The sequence below is a fragment of the Neocloeon triangulifer genome, unplaced genomic scaffold (genome assembly GCF_031216515.1).
Source record: "Neocloeon triangulifer isolate White Clay Creek 2 clone unplaced genomic scaffold, ASM3121651v1 ptg000022l, whole genome shotgun sequence".
Taxonomy (NCBI): domain Eukaryota; kingdom Metazoa; phylum Arthropoda; class Insecta; order Ephemeroptera; family Baetidae; genus Neocloeon; species Neocloeon triangulifer.
The window spans coordinates 1,187,494-1,208,051 of NW_026775562.1; the positions used below are offsets into that span (position 1 = coordinate 1,187,494).

The following is a 20,558-nucleotide window of genomic DNA, read 5'->3' on the forward strand; positions in this document are numbered from 1 at the left end:
AATTACTATGAATTTTAAATTTTTGTGTTTGTAGGTATTTCGTACTTGCGAATTCTGATTTATTTCTATTGAAATCAGTGAAAAGTATTTTTATTATTTCAGTGGGATAGAAGGCTTTAAAATTTTTCAAAACCAACTTAATTTATGAGAAATATCAAGATTTTCTTTAGCCAATTTTCAGGAATATTTTTTTTCACATAAACAGCACATTTTTTTTAATTCAGTGTTTATTTTCACTGTAACTTTCAATGTTTGAAAGAAAGAAAACAATGCAGAAATTGTGAAGTATAAATTAATTAATAAATCACACACTAAAGTTTTTACAAATTATTAATTATTGGGAATAAATTTTAAATTTACAAAACGAATCCATAAACATATAAATTTGTATTTATTAATATTGAAAATATTACTCTGCTTAATGCTATTTATTATTCTTCATGCAAGATCTAATGCCTCAATTTGTCAGATTAATTTTTATTGGCCGCAGTCCTGTTTTCACGGAACTGATAGCGATTCGCGTCCTCTTTTCATAATAAAACGTACACCGCATCCATAATGTTCGTGGATTACGATTTCCATGGAGGCTGCGGGTGGCCGATTGGAAAGCGATCGCTCAAAATTGGTAACGGAAGAGAGTATTTCGCCAATAAATCACTTTGTCGATAAACACACCCGGGCAGCTCCAAATTAATCCGGCCAAACAAATTGCCGCGGCGATAGCCGACGAGACTGCTTAGAATAAGCCGGCGCTGGCCATCAATTGAGCAGGCACGATTGTAACGAAATTGATTCGCCACACTTCCGGGATTTCCGTCGGGACGAAAAACAAGAGCAAATCTCTCCGAGCTAATGTAATTATAATGTCAAAGCACGCGAGGTCAGAGGTTGTTTTGCCCGAGGGATGCCCGGGGTGGAAATTGGCAGCTGCAATGCGGCGCGTCGGGGGCCAAATGCACCACTAGTAAAACCGCAAACGAACTTAACTTGCGAACTGAATGTTTCAGTGGTGCCCGAAGAGAGCGCGGCCCTTCGCTGCTTCCAGTGCGGCCAATACAACGACGGCGTCGGCTCCATCACGCCCTGCATCAATTACTCGGAAGAGAAAAATCTCAAGGAGTGTCCAAGCACCGATTCAAATTACTGCATCGTAAGTACAATTTGACTGATTTTAATAGGAAGTGTCTTAAAATGTGATTTCTAGCATTAAACTGAAAATTAATATTATTAACTTTTAAATATTTAATATTAATTTTAAAAGTTGTCCAAAATTTATCCTGAGTGGAATCTATGCAAATCTCTCAAAAATTGAAATAAATCAGTTATGGTGCGTTTTGTAATTATTGAAATAAAAAATTAACTTCATAATAGTATTTAAAAATAGTTTTGAAAAAGTTTAGGTTTTTTGTAATAAAATATTAATAAAATTACAGTTTATTTATCTTTATAAATTATAATGTGATATAACTTTTATTATGTTTTTATTTATTTTTTTTTTTTATTAAAATTTTGCCACATTTATCTTCCTTCACCTCAATCCCCTTAGCTCAATGACTAATAATCTTGCAAATTAATCCTCTCTTTTACTCATATTTATTTTATTTATATTCATTTCGGCAGATGAAGTTGACCCATATATTAAATAGCAATGCTGCTGATCCATTTTGGCATATTATCTTCATATTTATCATTAATTGGATATAAAAATGTGCTAAAATTGAAAACGATATTATAATTGTATAATTGTCACATTATTGGATTATTTTATAATTTTTAATTAGTACAAACTGGGTCAACTGGGAAGAGCATAAAACAAGTTTAAAATGAACAAGAAAATTATTCACGCAGGAATTTTGTAAAATATGCCAGCTATGCAAAAAAAAAGCAAAAAAACGAAGATACGGGACAATTTTATTGTTAAGAGGATGTTTTATGCGCCTTTGTTAAATTTGGCACATCTCTTAAAATTCTTAATAATTAAACAATATATTTGGTTTATTCAAATTTGAATCTTGACCAAATATTGAAAAAATGACAATCAATCAGATTGATAAATTTTAAATCATTCAAGAGATAAAATTTATTATACAATGGAATGGAAAAGTGAACAATTTATCATGAAGAGAGATAGAATCAGCTCATCTGCAAAGCAAATAACCGCGAGTATTTTGTATAAATATATATGCGATAGGATCAAATCAACCGTTCAATTTCGACTCCGGTATCGAGAGTTTGTTTGATACAGTCACACAACAGAACTAATTAAAAAGGCACGTCTGGACTGACAACTCGTTAAAAGCGACCGTTTTCAAAAGGCAGCGAACCGAAATTGTGTCGCATTGCCAAGCGTATGTAAATAATAAGCCTGATTATCGGTTACACGGTCGGCCTCTCACTCTACAGCTGCACATATACAGTCATCATCATGCATATACGTTTAATTAAAAGCAAACAGCAGCAGCACCTGTTCGTTCGCAATAACCATTGCGAGCGCGCGACAGTTCGCAATTGGCCAATTGAATTTCTTTCGCCGCAATGGATTGTTCCCCGATGGGCACGTGCGTGTGTGTCTGTGTACGAGTAACTCCACTTTGACCGGACCCAAATTAATTAGCAAACATAAGCACACAGTCTGCGGATTTGCGTGCGCTGGCTACTTCAAAATTAATACGCTGCGACAAACCAAACTGTGAACATTATAGAGAAGTAGTTCCTGTTAGGAAATTGGAAATTCCAATTTCGCTAAATCGCTAAATGAGATTCAGTTGAATTTTGAACAGTTCATTTCATTTACGCTGAATATGTGCATAGGGAAAAAAACTATCAAAATTAATTGAAAATTAAAAACTTTCAAAGCAATTGACAAGTTATTGTAACTTTAGCCTATTTTTTAATTTTTTTTCTCTATTCATTGTTGTTTCATATTTAAATTTAAGTTCCAGCCTTCCAAATAATGCGAAAATTTTAATAAATCAGCTTCAAAAAACGAATGACTAAAGGTTTAAAATTATCAAAAAAATAGAAAATTAAAAAATAAATTTAAAAAAAATTGAAAGTGAATATTTTATGATAGATTTTAGCAGCAAAAACTAGGATAATTTTTCAATAATTTGAGAGTTCCAACGACCAAAGAAAATTCTTGGAAATCAATAGTTAGCTCTGCAACTTTGATTTTTAAATTATTTAGTCCAACTTGCTGGAGTCAATGTCACTTTTCTTTTCACCTCAAATTTTCGAAATAAGCAGAACTTTGTATGAAACGTTTGCCATGCCCATTTGATCCATCATTAATCTTACATTAAATAAATAAAAATTCAATTTATAGATATTAAAAATTGGGAGCAATCAAATTTGGACAGTAATTTGTTAAATTAGAATAATTAATTTGAAACATTTAACTATGGTTCTTTATTTGCACCTCCCTGCAAGAGCATTGCCATTTTGGAAAAGTTTCAATCAACGTTTTTTATAGTTCAAAGTTTAAAATTTTACGTTCTTGTTTATAAGGAAACACAAAGTGTAAAAGAATTAATTTCATTTAACATTCAAGGCCAATTGATGAAAGTACCTAAAATTATCAACAAATGATTGAAAAATTTTACAGATACATGCCTGACCTGTTCATGGTTTATTTACAAAGAGGGCTAATTAAAAGCAAATAATTTTTTTTCAATTAAACTAAACTTGTTATACAACTTTATAAATTAAAGAAAAGCTAACATAAAAACTACCCAAATTTTCTTTTATGTATTTGAACGTCCATTGTTTTTGCGATTCGAAAAATTTAAAGGAGCTTAGCGTCAAAATGCGATTTTGATTTGGAGCTCGCGATAAATTTTACGAGTGTTGCGGCTGTTTACGAGTTTTATCAGCGCGCGACCGTCGTTTCGTTCTCGATCATTCCCTTATCTGCGGCGAAGGGTCGCATCCGCAACCCTTTCAGCCACCCCATAAAACAATCTTCCGCATCAAACGTGCCGTTCACATGAAAGGCAAAAAAAGGAATATATCATCCCATAAAAAAAGGATAGTTTTTTTTCATCGAAATAAATCCGTTTGCATTTCACCTTTTTCGCTCCGATCGAATGACTAATGCCGTTGAAAATCAAACGCCGGCGAGCCGGAAAAATCGAATCGGATAAATTTATTTGGCGCGAATAAAGAGCGCAGCGAGTTGAAAGGGATCGAGCCAGCGAATCGGAAGTAGCAAAAGTCATTTTTCTAATTTGATTCCGCGTCTAAACAAACGTGTTCCGCCTGCCCCCGATGTGAGAAAGAGCGAATTTTCCGATAAACGAATCAGCGGGAGGTTTTCCCTAGTCTCGTTTGGCAAAAAAAATAGCACCCAACGTGAAGAAAAAGAGCGGCTGTTTGCGTTCCATTTGCGCCGCCAGGTGAAATTCCATCAGCAAAACGTCCCCAGGGACAAAAATACCCTCACCTGCACTATACTCGTCGCCAAAATCTGCGCACGCAATTTGAAAAATGGTCTCGCCGAATCTGCATCTGCACTTTTCCTGATGTGTCCCATTTTTCCATTATTTTTCTGGCATCGCATCCATAAATATTGTATTCCTTTTTGTGTATTTGTGCATATAATCAAAGTAAACATAATTTTTGCTTGTTTTATTTGAGTTCTCTGATTGAGCACACACAAAAATTGCACCCAATCAGATCGTTTGAATAAAATCAAAATTTCTCTTATTTTTTTTTTTTATGTGAGAGTCTTTTATAAAGCATTCTAAAAATATAAGTTGTAAAATAAAGAAATAATCTGTAACAATTTACGAAGCAAAAAATTTTAATTCTAATATTTCCAATTATTTCTTTGCTTCAATTTTGATTTTAGAAATATTGAACTTAGAGGAAAAATATTTTTATCTACTTTTTATTCAAGATCGAGATAAATTAGGGAGAAAAATTTAGGTTTTCTTTGGCATATATTAGAATTAACTGAAGTGAATTTACAAAATTTGCTTAAAACTTTACATCTCAGTATATTTAAAATGTATAGAATTTTTTTATATAAAATATAAATATTTATTTATAATTAAAACATAATATAATTATGATGCATATTTTATTGAATTTTTACAAATTTACAATAATTTATTATTTTCTTAGCGAATTATTATGAGTTTAAATATTGTTCTTGGTTTGAATTCTATTGCGATTTCTTTGATTTATTTTCGTTTTTGTTAATTGTTTGTTGTTCCATTTATGTCTATTAAGCCCTTTGCAACAACTTGCGCATTGGACTAGGATTATGTTAATCCCATTATAATAGCGGATAAACATGGTTGTGGTCCAGAATATTCTTTTGAAAACAGGCCAGGTACTCTTCTAGCCTCAAATTATTATAGAAAAATGAATATATTTCAGTTCTGAGGAGGTACTTTTAAGACCGTCAGACTGATAACTTCAACTTAGGGGATCCTATAAAAAGAACATTTCAATTTTTATTATTATTATTTTTTTTTTTATTCAAAGCTCATTACGCACTTGAATTAACAAATTAAAAGACAGGAAAAGTGTAATGCGTCTAAATTGACTTCACCAAAGCTTTCTCGAAGCAACTGGGAATGATCAAATTAAACCTTTTTAAATGTTGATACAGCTTTGAAAATACAAAAAATATTATTATAATAAAAAAGATGGCCAGTAGCCGCTGACGTAATCAAGTTTATCAGACGTGCATGTCTAAATAATCCGTGTTCGCCGCTGTAACAAGCGATAATCCGCTTTTGTCGAGAGATAGGGCAGGTTTTGCAAAAGCACACTTTATTCGCACTGCGGCACGCTGCTGGGCAGGAAAGGGCGAAAAGAGCAGAGTTTGTTGCTCGGCCGACGCACGCTGCGAGCAGATTCAATATTTCCGGCTCTCGCCCTCTCTCATGAAAATTTAAATAAAGGCAGAGTGGATTGGAAGAAAATCTTTCTTTATACGCGGCGCTCACCGGCCGGTCTTTTTACTCGAGAGAGTCGCCGCCTGCTTGTGCTGCACGCCCCGCGATAAATATACACTGCAGCAAATTGGTCCATGGGAACAAAATGTATAAAAATAAAAGAAGACAGCATGGATGTATACAAAAATCCCGAGAGATGGTCTCTTCTGTTCTGCCATTCGATTGATTCAAAGTGCACAACCGAGGAAAACTATACTTATTTGCGAATGAAATTGTTGCAGGCTAAGTCTGGAAATATAGTATTTTTTATTTTTTTCAACAGGGGCGCATTTTATGTGTAGTTTTTTAGCCGAACTATATCATATTTGATGTGAAATTAGGTGTTTTATTCCTTTTTTAAGAGTTTTTACATTTTTTTTTTAACTGTGTGACAAAAATAAAATACATCATACCAAAATTTTTACTTTTAAATAAGAAATTTTATTTTAAAGATTCAAAAATTTATCTTTTTTGTCTCAAAATTACAAAAGCTTGATTAAAATTCTAAAAAATTAAAGGCAAATAACTGCTCTGAATGGCAGTTTCGCCCATTCCAGGGCTAATCAGCAGGAATGTTTGGCTCAATTTGTCCGGGTTTTAATAAAGTTTTTTTATTCTTTAAGACACAAAATTATAAGTTTTTGGATCATTAAAATTTAATTTTTAACTCAAATCCTGACACTGCTCTAAACCTTTTAGCACAAAAGACACTACTAGCTTTTCAGTGAAAGATCGGTTTAAATTTTTCTCAAACATTTATTTTCAATGGAAAAACATTAAATTTTTATAAAAACTTCAATAATTACTTATTTGTTATTTTCAATAATTGGAAATTAAGCATGTTAAAAAATATTAAAACAATCAAAGTTTAAACAATGACTACATTTTATTTTTATTAATGATTTTCATGATCAAGTGTCTATTCTTAGGAAATGGGTTAATGGCCTACCCATTCCTAGTCCAAGATTATTTCCATTAATAGTTTCGATATGCAAACCTTGGAGTAAGTCTGTGCCACCTTCCCTTTGAGAAATCTATCGTCTTTATTGCAGTCGCTCTAATCTCTCTCTTTGTCTCCGAATAAATGCAAGTGAAATTAGGTCTGAAGAATAAGCAATTTGGAACCTTTTTCTTTTTCGTTATCTCTTTCCGGAAAATATACCAACTCACACACGTAGCGCGAGAGCAGGATATAATATCATCCCTTCGGAAAGCAGCAAGTGCATGGGCGAGGCCATTATAATGAACGGCTGCTGTGGTAATATGCGCGGAGGCTCTCGTGATGGGAAATTGATCTTTAGCCATGCAACGTGCATTATTCCGTTTTATTACTCGGCTCGATGACGTCACACGCTCTATTTCGGTATGTTTCGCCACGGGTGTCTGTGTGCGCCTGAAAAATGGGCCAATTATATATTGTTTCAGTTTTCCTTGCTGGCGTGATGCACGAGCAGGTCACGTGGGTTTCTAAAGCAACACAATGAATAAGGACTTTCAGAGTACATAATGAAATATCAATTCAATTTTTGACGTTCTGCATTTTATAGATTCTTAATTTCTTTCCATTTTGTGAATAACAATTGATGTGTGAAAAGTAAAGTGACATTGGGGGAGATTCAATAGAATTAGCTCTCCCGGGATAAAAGATATCCCGGTATAAATCCAAAGGGATAAAATTTAAACCACTGTCCCGCCGGGTTAAACATTTTATCTTTTTAGTTTTAATAAGAACTCTTTATTTACACTTCGTTTTAAAAAATAATCCAGATAGGTTCGTGCTCAATCGAAAAAAGTAATAGGGAAACGCCGGCCGGGAAATGCAATTTCCTCTGCATGCATCCAACTTTTATACACTTTTCTGACTTTTCTCACAACAAATGCAAGCAGCCGCTGTACATTTCGCTTAGCTCGCGTTTTGCTCGAGTAATTTCCTTCATTGGAAAATTGATTTTTATACCTGTTTAGTCGTGCATCAGGTGCATAACAGTTTGATATGTACAATAACTTTTTTATATTTTCAAAGAGAAATAATTTGATGCAAACAACGACCGGTTTGATCAAAAGAGACACGCAAAGCAGGACTCTGACAAGTGAATGAGAATTCAGCCGCGTCACGAACGAAATTAAACTATTCTGCAAAGTTCAAAAGGCAGGACGAGATCAACCGTGAAACCGACACTCGCTTTAAGTCCTACTTGAAACGCTTTTAACGGTCTGGTAGGCCTTCCACTATTCGTTTTAAAGGTATTTCCCAGAATTTTTTTTTAGCAAAAAATTGCTTTAGAATTTATATAATGAGGAATAACTTAAATGCATTGATTATTTTTAAAAATATATCTTTTTTCAAAGAGATTAAAAATGAAGTTCTCTTAGTCATATCAGTTTGGAATACATTTCAAAGGGAAAGAAAACAAAACACAGATCAAAATCTTAGATTGAAGATCCTAAATTAAGAACTCAATTTTGCTATTATTATTGTTACTTTTTTAAATTTTTGTCAAAAAAAAAAAATGATATGAATAACTTTCAATATTTCCTGACATACTAAAATAAAATGCAACTTGAGGTCCCTCGAAGGCTGATTTTGATTAAATTAAAGTAAAAAAAATTTAATTACAATTTAATCTTTTCAAATAGAAATATATTTAGAATATTTTGTTTTTTAAGGGTTTTCATACCTACTAAGGACACCAAATGTTAGTGTAAATTGCTTAGCTGCACCCTTTGATGGAGCACAAATTTAAAACACTTTCAAAAGTTTTTATTCAAGAGGTAAAGATTTCATATTTATGCAATTGCTATTTTCAAATAAAATTGACAAAGAAATCTGTGATCAATAATATTAATATGCATTTCTAACTCGTATTTGAAAATATGAAGCTTTTTCTCTCCAGTTGTCTAAATTGTCTCACACTCAGTTAATTCATTTGTACGTTACCGTAAATTGCTTTTTGGGAAAAGTAATATATTGCATTGCGAGAAAGCCATCAGGTTGGCGTTGGACGATAAAAAGCGGCATAAAAAAGAGCAGGTTGCGCGGTAAATAGAAGGGAATCGTTTATCTGACACACTCAACTAGCCGAGCAGCGCTTTGATAGTGGCGAAAATGAAAATTTATTCCATCCCTCTCTGAAAAGTGTGTCACACAAATGTTATTATTATCTGGCTGGCATTCGCCGCGAGTAAAAAATTATATATGTGCACCAGAGAGACTGGTCGTTTTTAATCTCGCAAATATTTATTGCTCCGCTGGCTGCTTATCTCAAACAAAGAAAGCTCGCAGCATAATCTTTATATATAGGACCGTTGATTTATTATTGGCACACCGGAAAATAGCGTTTTTCCCTTCAAAGAAAAATCTGTCGCTGGAGCAAAGACAGAGACGAAGTGAAGGATAGTTTTTGCGAGCGATCAAAATGAATTTCTTTGGTAGTTTGACAGATATTAAAATTCCCAATGACGTATAAAACGATTATGAAAAGTTTGGTTTGAGTCAAATCTAGAATCAGATTAATTCAAAGTATTGAACCACATCATGGCAGATATAAAATAAATTTAATTTGTTATAATTTAGACTAACTTCAATTTTTAAGATGAATACAAATTTTTTATCCATGAACTTATTGTTTCCATATTGTATCTTTTTATAAACAATAATATTCGCGATTTTGAAAACAATCATGTTTAATTTTAATTTCAAGAATAAAATTATTGCTCTATAGAAACCCCAAAATAAACTTAATAAATAAAAAAGTTAAAATAAATATTATTGTGTTTTTTTTTATAAATTAACAATTATCAAAAATTTATGTTTAAATAGTCTGTTTTTAAAACTACGTAAAAATTTTTACCGGCTTAGATGAGCTTTCTAATAAAAAAAATTTAACCTTTTTTTACCTTCGCGTTTATTGGCATATGAAAATTTCATCAGGGTTGAAAATTGCGAAAACTTTTTATAGAGCGTGTCGGATCGCAAAGTTAGGCCTTAAAGAGTTGATTATGTATTTATTATTGATGATCCTGGAGCACTTTCGCGAAGCACGTTATTAATATCTCGGATGACAAGCCCATCAATATAACGCGCAGGCTTCAGGACGACGCAATTTTTCTCTCTCGTCCGCCAAAGCCAATCTTGCCTGATAGAAAAACGCGCGTGTTTGTCAATTTCGAGGTCAGAGATGGGACGAATTTTATCGCTGCCAATAAAACGGACCGCAATTTGAGGAGAGTGAAATCGTTCGTCCCCCGCAGTAAAATCAAGAGTGTGCCAGAATTTGAATTACGATCGGCGTTCTCGCACTTAATGGCCGCAAAAATAATTTCGCCCCGCAAATTGAAAAAGAAGGGGTTCCCGGCGCTATCGCCGATCTCGAACGCTTAACAACCCCCGGCAAAAGATTTCGTCTGCGGCAAAGTGGTTCTATTTGCGGGCCGCGATAAATTCGAGGGCCCTTTTCCTTTGTCACCAGAGGCGAAATTAGCTCTTGACTCCCTTATCAACCAGGGCATTTTTTGCGTCTGCATAAATAGCTCGGCGGGATTGTTTGTGCAGTCGGAATGGTCACATGCTATCTATCGATCTGGGAACAAATAAATTCTACTCAAGTGGCTGGATTTAGACGTGGAAATAATGCAAGGCCTAAATAGGCCGGGATCCGTTTTAATAAAAGCCACATAAAGATTTCGGTCGTAAAAAAAAGCAGCAAACAAAAAGGGGCTCAAGTCTCTGAGGGAGTTTCTGAATTTAAGCCAGTTTATAATAAAATCTTCATATTTTTTGTTTTTTATTAAATTTATTTTAATTAAGTGTAAACAAAACTGAAAATATTACAATATTTCCATCAGCAGAAAATTTACCAGTTTAAAAATTCCACTGCTGAAGAAAAACACTAAAAAAAGTTGTGCTCAACCAGAACACTTGACAACAACAATCTGATTTTAATAAATAATCATGATTTAATTTCTGAAATTTAGACCTAATCACAGTCACAGACAGTTAAACCAAGTTTTCCTTTTTTTCTCAAAAGATATGATAAATTTAACAAGTTTATTAATTATTATTGCGATTTAGCCAGTCAAAAAAAGGAATTAGAAAATTTTAAGTTGAATTGGTATATTTTTATTATATTTATTTTTTTATATCACATAATTCTTAACAAATTTAATTTTCATAACACTATTTAGCACAAAAATAATTTCCGATAATTAATTACGAATGCAGAATTGTCTGTCGGAATTTTACTCCTTCTTTCGAATGTAACCAGAAACATAATATCTGTCAGCGCCCTGTCTGAATTAACTGACTGAATGGAGGTATGCAACCGACCTGTCTGGAAAGCATAGCAAATTGCCTGCACTCTCGCTCGGCAGACCCTCCCTCTTTGCGACGTGTGTGCAAATTATGCGGCAGAGCTAAAATTGCGGAACGGTCAATGCAACTCGCGCTTTTCAAACTGGCACTCTGCCTGCCGCGCAGCAACTTTGCGCGCAAAATTAGGTCCATAATTCATCTCACGCTCGCTTGACAGCGGAATGCTGTTTGCATTAATTGCGAGAGCTGCTTTTGAACTTTGAAAATTAAATTTGCCAAAGTGAAATGTGTTTGTCGGATTTGATTACGCCACATTATGCTGGATTGTTGCAGAAATACGTGAGCGGGAGCAGCCAAGTGCGGGACTGCATCAAGGAGTGCAAGGAGAGCAGTGAGTATATAATTTTCATGTTCAAAAATCCTCCTTTGTCCGGCCCGAGTTCAAAAAGTTGGAGGAAAAACGAGAGCAGGGCGGAGCCAAATTCGCTCTATTGGGACTCGGCTCGCGCAAAGTTCTCCGCAAAATCTAATAATGTGAACGTGTGCCGGCGCCGTGTGCCTTTTTTGCGCGCTCCTGCGGGGATAAAATTTAAATTGCCGGTTTAAAAACATATGCAGAGAGTCTCTCTCTCTCCGGTGCGCCGCTTTTTATACTTTATCTGCCGGAAAATTATTAGACCTGCTGCTTTGGAAAGATACTATTTTCTGTAATTGCGGCACGGCATAATCGCGCCATATTAAAGTGGATGGTCCAAGTTTGTTTGAAGAAAAAAATACCAACTTGGATAGAGACGCTGTTTATTTCGATGGCTCAAGTTTCTCAATTTCGCTAAACTGAGAGCAAACAGCTTCTTGTGTCATATCCAGCACTCGGCGCTTAAATAAGCTTTTAATCCAGGGATTAGTCTTTTTTCCTTCAGACCTTTGCAAAAAAGGTTTGTATTCAGAAATGAATGAGTTTTTATAGGGATAATTCATAATTTAAAGACCAAACACGTTAAAATTTTTAAATTCTTAATAATGTTAGCAGATAATTTTCCATTTATAACATCATAATTATGATCGATAAATTTTCACCCTCAAGCGTTTTGACACTAGACTTCACCATTTTCCCGCCAGAAGCATTTGAACTTTTTCGGAAAGATAAAATAAAAAGGAGCAGAAAATAAAGAAAATTACTCGTATACTTATTAATTAAAAATATTAAATAAATGGTGGAAAGGTCAACTAATCACCAAATAAGCCAAAATTAGCTAATGAAAGTTTGAAACTTACATATAAATGTAAGTATTTTTTTTATAATTAAATTTATGTTTATTATAAATAACAAATGTTAGCATCAATAATGTTTTTTTGTGATTGCAGAAATAGAATACGGGACGTACGTTTACTGCTGCAACGAGGACGGCTGCAATCCGGCCTCGGTGACGTCAGCCCCCGGCCTTTGGTTCTTGGCCACCGTGGCCGTCGGCCTCGCGCTGCGCCTCTAAGGCCGCTGGCCGACGCCGGCCTCGGCTCAGACGCTGCGGTTTTCGGCCCTTCGTCTCTCACCAGTCCACCCTGAGCGCTTCTAGAAGACCTCAGCTCGACGCTCGCCCACCCTCACCCCTGCCAACACCTTCACCTGCAACCACCGGCAGCCGCAGCGAAACTCATTCTAAAATTTTAGATTTAGATTTTATGACGCGAGAAGAATGGATGCAAATATATATAATAATATTTGAGTTAGATCCGACATCAGTTCCGTTTTTGACCGTTTGAGGCGCCACTTGATTCCTAGTTAAAAGTTTTTAGATTAATTTTTGTCTACATAGATGAGTGTGAGACTTTGACGGTATTTCAATGTTGTGCATTTATGATTTATGTATCGAATTGTACTTTTCCCGCCCAATCACACTCTGCAAAAAACTTTTTAATTCTGTAGATTTTCGTTCCCGACGCAATATTCGTTGTGATAAACATTCTAAAAACTCGCCCGAGGTCTGCACACAAGCGATCTGCCCGCTTGGGTTTGTTACTCAAGAAACCCTCTGGAGAAATGATTAAAAATAAATAAATGGTACCCGCTGTTTTTGCGAAGCAAAAATCGGACCCAGGAACAATTTGTACCGACGACGAGTGTCTGTAATTTTTCAGTGTATGCACGCATCGCTTTGAATAACAAAAATTGTGTAAAATTATATATTACAACTAAACTAAAATCGTAGCGACAGGCATTTAACACATATTAATAAAAAAAAAACACACACTCACATACTCTGAATGTAATATCATGATGAACCGAACGCAAAAAAAAATGATATTTTGATTTGAACGCTATATTTGATATCAAGTGTTTAGACAATTTAAAAAAATGGAGGAAAATTTACACAAACACTTTTGCTCTAGGCAATCACGTTTGCAGGGTTTGATTTGTGTCTACGGTCGACCATCTTTTTCAAATTTTAATATACCGAGTTAAGACCGTGCGGTTTATTGTGAAAAAAAAATGCTTTCACCCGTGAGGAGAGTTTGGAGAAAAATTACACTCACAATATAATAATGCATCTCCCTAGGCAATACTAATCATTGTACTAAATAACAAGTAAATATAACACAAATTATACACAAGCAAGCGGAATAAAATGGGATAAGCGGAGCATTTCTCTGCGCTTGTAAATAGAACTGGACGACGATTCTTCAATTTGCATTCTTATTTCACTAGCAATTTTATCTCTGCATGTATATTTATATCGACTCGCTTCTCCTAACAAAAATAATTAAAACTAACCGAGGCAAAATTGTCACTCACTTGTGTGTGTCGTAAATTGATGAAAAATAAAGAACGATTAAAAATAAAAATTCACACAAAATTGAACTACAAATACTGTAAATCACAGAGAAACGAGTGAAAACTCTTTAAGCTTGTATACACGCCTTCAATTAACGCAATTTCACTTTGATTCTACTTAAATCTTGGCTTCTTAAGATAATAAATAAAATGCTTCATTATTGTTACCATTAAAAAATTTAAAGAATTATATCAACATATAAATATTATGGCTGCTTTCGCCGCAAATTATGAGAAGATTTCCATTAAAAAAGCCCGCTTGACCCATGCGTGTTTATCAAGATTTTATAATTTCAAAATATTTGCTACGACTCGTATAAAACATATCCCTTAAGAGCACTAGGTAGTGCATGGGTCAGCGCCGCATTTCAAAGCTAAAATAAATCGTCGTGTTATAAAAAAAACTGCTTTGTTTATCCGTCTTGAGAATCAGTAGTGCAGTAGGACGCATGAATTATAATGAACACTTTTCCTACTCATCTTTGATTAATAATAAAAAAATAAAAAAATATTTAAGCAGCAAGATAAACAAAAATCTTAAATAGATCAAGAGCGGTGACATATTGAAAACAAAAGCAAAAAGATATCGCACTTGAAGAGTCTGAAAATTTTAAAATTTTTTTTAGAAAATTGTTTATTTGTCTAAATTGTTACATCACAAATTGAAAATTAAATAATTATCTGTCACAATTCTAATATTATTTATTATTATTCAAAAATTCTAATATTAATTATTATTATTCTCTTGTATAGCCTGGAAAACTGGAAATACTATAAAATAATTAATTAACGAAGGATTTTAAACTCGCATAGCACTCGCATTAATTAGTTTTTATTATTTTTTTTCTATAAGAAAACAAATTTTGTGACAATATTTACGCACTTTAACTTCAGACAAGGGATTTCTCAGATTTTTGCCTACGTTTCTCGCAAAATGAATTCGAACCTTGAGAGAAATTCGCCGTGATTGCTTAATCACAAAAGGTGCGGATTTTATACATCAATCAGCAAATTTCGTCTATGTTCTCTCAAAATTAAAACGAAAAAAAAAATACTAATGTGGGTCTGTAAGTATTTTACTTTTTGGAGATTTTCAGACTCTTTGATTCTCTTTGTGCGACGGAGACCATTTTCCATGTAATTTCAGCTTTCGCAGTAAATAATAAAAACCCCTATTATTTTCTACCGACATCAATATTTCTCTTCTTTTCTTCCGGCCGCCGAAACACAATTCCGCGCGGCTGATGAGAAAAGTATCGGTTACTCTGCGAAATAATTGCAGCGGAGGGACCATAGAAAAGCTTCTACTTTTTACGTTTTCCTCATTTCGCGGTGGAATTATATGAACTTTCAGAGACCAAACACAATAAACCTAATGTCGAATTGCGCTACGGATTGATTTGGCAGCCACAAACATGGCCTCTCTCTGACAAATATAGCGACCACTCTTAGTTGTGTATAATCGAAGCATGTAGACCATAATGCAGACCTATCAATAAATCACATTGTTCAGTAAACATGCCAGTGTGTCTGATTAATTGTTCAGCTCTCCCTGCTCTAATTAAACGGAACGCCAAGCCATCCCTGAAATTGATACTCGCTCACCTGACTGCACCTCACACGCCGTTTCCGCTCCGATTCGCACGTTTAATTGCATTTAAATCAAAACTTGATTCTAATGATTATTTACAGCCAGAGGCGTCGACACACGGAGAAAATGATTTGCTGGACGCAGAGGAGGAGACGCGGCTTAGAATTGATACGCTTGTGGATGTGCTTGAAACCATCCAGGTGTTTCAATTCTACAACCGCGTCAACTTCAAATATCATCACAGACTATTGTATCTTTTGTATTGATTCTTGGAAATAAATTTCTAACTAAGAATTTGACTCTTATACTTCGTGTTGTTTTCAGTGAATGATAATAATGATAAAAAAAGTGGTAGAAAGAAATTGAATGACTATAAGAAATTGAATGTCTGAATTGTAGCTTCTAATGAAAAAGGTTAAGTTAAATGTTTAGAAATTCAATATAATTAGCCAAATAAGTGGATTAATAAGTGGTTTATAAATTTTAAATACAGCAATCAATGTCATTTTTGACATTATTGTTTTGCAGGGAAAATTTATACTAAATTATTACTTAAAGTTTAATTATAAATAATTTATTATTTAAAAAAAATCATTTTTGCCTATTTTTAATATTTAATTAAATGTGTTTTTTACTATTAATTTTAATTTTTTGATTAAATATTATTAAAACATTTTTTGAACTCCATTGGCAAATTGTGGAAATTTGTACTGAAATCTTGAGTTAAGATTTAATGAATTAAAAAAAAATAAGGGGAACAAAGTATTAGTTAAAAACTAATTATCATCAATAAATTTCTTTGACCTAAAGGTCTGCTTGAATTGTATTCTATGATTTTAAAGTATGTATTCCAATAACTTGGTTTAAATTAAATGAAATTAAAAGTTGATCTAGTCATTTTCAAACATTGTACGTGATTCTTTACAATAAAAAAAATTCATTTGCAGTTCGTTTTGCATCCAGCTGGCAAATCTAATTCATTTAATAATCAATATAATTTAAAATCCTTTTTAAATAATTTTTTTTCTTCTATTTCTCACATATTAAATAAAAAAAAACGCTATCTGTGTAATTAATTTTCAATGATAGAAAAGGAGTAACAGTTTTTAAATAGAGCAATATTTATCAATTTTTTCTATCTTTTGTTATCCTTCGCTCTAAATCTCTGTGCAGGTTTTGCAGATTTTTCCCACTCGATATTGTCTGCGTGTATTTATCGCGGGCAGCGCTCGTATTTTGCGCCAGCACGCGTTTTCCCACAAGGCTCTCAAAAGGCAGGCTCATTAAATATTGACTCGGGTGACGCAACCGTCGGCCTCGTGTCGCTCCGTGGCTTGTGTCAAGTGCAAAGTTGAGACAGAGAAAAGCTGCCATTTCAAGAGAAGCTGCTGATGATGATGTCGGACGGGTTCACTTTAAATTAATCAATTAACAATCAGGTAAACAGAGCCGCAGCACTTTCCCGACCAACCTGTCCCTCAAAGGCCTCAACCGGGCGACGTGACACGACACGGGAAATTGTCTTTTCTCGCCCCAAGTGTTATCTCGACGTGTCGCCGCCCTCCTCACCTGCTGCACCAGACAGAAGTTGATGTGGTGTTCGTGTTTGTTGATGCTGTGAATTGTTTACGCGCTCACAATCGTGCCACTTTTGCACTGGCAAAGGGCAAAAATATCATTTCTGTGCAAAGTTTATGCGTGAATAAATTTAAATATGACCAATTATTATCATGCGCATTGCAGAATTTCTGATTTTATATTTTGACTGGAAAATAAAGAACTATTTACTTAAGATATTATTAAAATATTATTACTTGGTTCAATTATAAGCTTAAGTTGAAGATGAAGAGATGAAATTAACGATGAAAATTTTTATTTTGATTGAATTCTGGCATGACTCCATTGCTTGAAATAAAAAGATCGTATTTTTTTTTTTAATGGAGTTGATAAAATTTTTGCTGAAGTTTTAATTATTGTTAGCAACTAACAGATCATTAACAAACTCAAAAATCAGAAACAAATATTGGAAATTAAATTTGATAGCAGACTATTTTCTTTCAGAATTACTTAATACAATTAAACTTTCCCTATTTTAAGCTAATATTCCACTTAAATAATCAGTTTTCATCCATTTAAAGCTGGTAATTTTTGTAAAAATTTGCTAATTTTTGGATGGCTCAAAATAAGAACCTTTTGAACGACAAAGTAAAATTAAATATAATTTATTTTTAAATAATGACACCACAAATTCTAGAGACGATCGATTTTTAACCAAATTAATAATCCTGTTTGTTACCAATTTAGTTTTATTACCTTTTTTCTTCTTCTAATTCAAAAGAACTCTTTAAGAACAAACAGGCAAGATTTCTCTGAAAATTTCATTATATCAATTAGAATTAGTTAAATTCTAAAACTTTTGATATATTATTAAAATCGAAATTTTAAAATATTGTTTCAGAAAATGTTGTTGTTGATAACATTATAAGAGGTTTCATTAGTAACGTTTGATAAATCAAAAGCCATCTAATTAAACTCATAAAGAACAAGATCCTTTATCTTCGTGCAGAAACAAAGAAGACAGATTTCAAAGAGTTTCCGCGGAGGATATAAAAAGTGTGGCTTACAAAAAGACGCGGTGGCTGCTGTGCCGTTCTAATAATTGGGCGCGGGCGACAAAACGCGTATAAAGAAAGTGATTAATGGCCGGAATATGAGCAGAGGCTTCCGAGAAAGGAATTAAGATCCTGATTTTTTTTCCTTCTGCTCAAACAAAACAAAGGCAACCTCTCTGAAAGCAACGAGATTGATTCGCTGGCTTTTTGCTTCTCGGCGGCGACACGCCTTTGTTTTTGCCGCTGAGCAAAATCCGACCTCGTCCGTCTCGATGAAGAAAGAGGGAAAAAACCAAGGAGCAAAAATTACAAATCACCTGCGTGTCCCGGGCGGGGAAACGAAGAGGGAACTTGACAGAAGGCGATAATAATTACTCATTCACTTCGGCGCCATTCAGTCTCAATGACGGTGTGTGATGCTCAATGAGAAAAGATACAACTCGTAAAATAAGGGCAGTGTCAGAAACTTGTAACATTTCAGTACAGGAAAAGCTAAAAAAATTAATAAGTTGAACAACTTTCTGGTTAAATTGATTTAAATAAATAATAGTTATTCATTTTTAATGATTGTTCTAATAGTGACAATTTTACTTGATTTAATAATTGTGTTTAAAAAATAAAAGATTAAAAAAATTATTGCATTTTGGTAAAATCTGTTATTTATTTAATTAAATCATTTTTTTACTTCAATGAAAGTTACCATAATTTGGAGAAAAAAAATCTCAACAAACACTGCCCATTTTGTCAGCATCAGGAAAAACGCAAGTCGTTTCTGATTATTGTTAGCATTGGTTGAGCGAACGTTACTCTGCTCTTCTTTTCTGTGTTTCTTTTTTCCCTTCTACCATGCAGCGAGGATCACCTTCGGGGATTTTATTTTGGCATGAGGAAAAATGGGCCATTTTACGAGCGGATCAACTGCAACAAAAAGTCGTCGTATCAAAAGCCGAGCGACAAGAAAAGCGACTCGCTCACTCGACCAGAATGCACTTCTTCTGCCTCTGCACCCCTCCTGCAGTTTTCTCCCCTGAAAAATGCGGTGCCGTCCCTTCTGATTATACAGAGAGAAGAAAATATTATGTAATTTCTCATAAACTATTCGCTTCTGGAAAAAAAATTTGAAAGTTTTTCAGAAATTAAAGCCTCTGTAGGCTAAATATTTGATGAAACTCCTAAAAAAAATTTAAAGAACACTTTTGCATAATTAAAAATTCAATATTTTCATATTGCAAAACTCTTCTCTGGACATTTAAGCCGTGGTGTCAATTTGGGCCACACGAAATTGCTCGTGAGTTGTTTCCTAACTCGATTGCGCGCCGACTTTCCGCACGACAACAGCCAAGCTCGTGGCTGCGGTTTGCGGCCGAGGAGCGCCTGCCGACTCGCAAGGTATGTGACAGGCACACCGCCCGTGTCGCGCCGGTTGCATAGTTCGCGAAGACGAGCCAGTCTGGGGCACACATCTCGGCCGCGGCAAACGAGGTGAAATGAATCGAAGCAGGAAATTGAATCGGATCGATTTCACTGCGGCGCCCGAGCAAAAGCCTAAATTCACAAACTAGACGAGATGAACAGATACAGGAATGATTTTAATTTTAATTTATTTAAAAAATAAAAAATTTAATATTATTAATAAGATATTTTTCGACAGCAGCTTGAACAAAACATTACTTATTTAGCTTTAAAAACATTTAGTGAATTTAAAATAATTTTTAACAAAGAAATCATTCATTAAGAAAATACTTGTTGCAAGACCTTTGCAATAATTTTAAAAAGAAAATTGGGAGTGGCATTTCGCTCTCAAAATTTGAGACAGGGCAGAAATATATGAATATAACCGCATTTAGACAAACTGAAGCTCGCTACCAAGTTGTGCGTTGACTTTTAGCAAGAACTGCTTCCTATTCTTGTGTGTTTTGCGCCAAGTCAGCTGGAAATAATTGTCTCTCCTTCATCAGCAAATATTGCTAATTTTGGAGAATTATCGCCCTCTGGCGTGTCGTGGCAGCACGGCGCGCGCACAAATAATTTCTTCCTCTCTTGGTACAGCACACACGCGAAATAATTAACTGCCTCATTTGCATTTCTCGCCGGCTGACGGTTGGAATTTATTTTGCAGCCGAAAGAGACACGCAGAACGTTGCAGGTACTAAAAAAAATTGTCCCCTCCAAAATAATTTTGCTAATCGCCTGTCAATCGATAATGTGTGTGTTTCACTCTCCGGTCAACTGCTCAAAATAAAAGGCCCGTCTCGCTGCGTCGAGCCAA

General features: G+C 34.3%; 1 protein-coding gene across 1 annotated transcript in view; it reads left to right on the forward strand.

The window, feature by feature from the left end:
* LOC132204230 (lymphocyte antigen 6D) overlaps positions 1 to 15,592 on the forward strand; it is a 61,839-nt gene extending 46,247 nt beyond the window's left edge. The window contains exons 2-4 of the mRNA XM_059632603.1: positions 1,008 to 1,150; positions 11,590 to 11,647; positions 12,622 to 15,592. Of these exons, the coding sequence (XP_059488586.1) occupies positions 1,008 to 1,150; positions 11,590 to 11,647; positions 12,622 to 12,746 (326 nt within the window). The 3' untranslated portion in view covers positions 12,747 to 15,592. The remainder of the gene's footprint in view (positions 1 to 1,007; positions 1,151 to 11,589; positions 11,648 to 12,621) is intronic.
* The last annotated feature ends 4,966 nt before the right edge of the window (positions 15,593 to 20,558 follow it).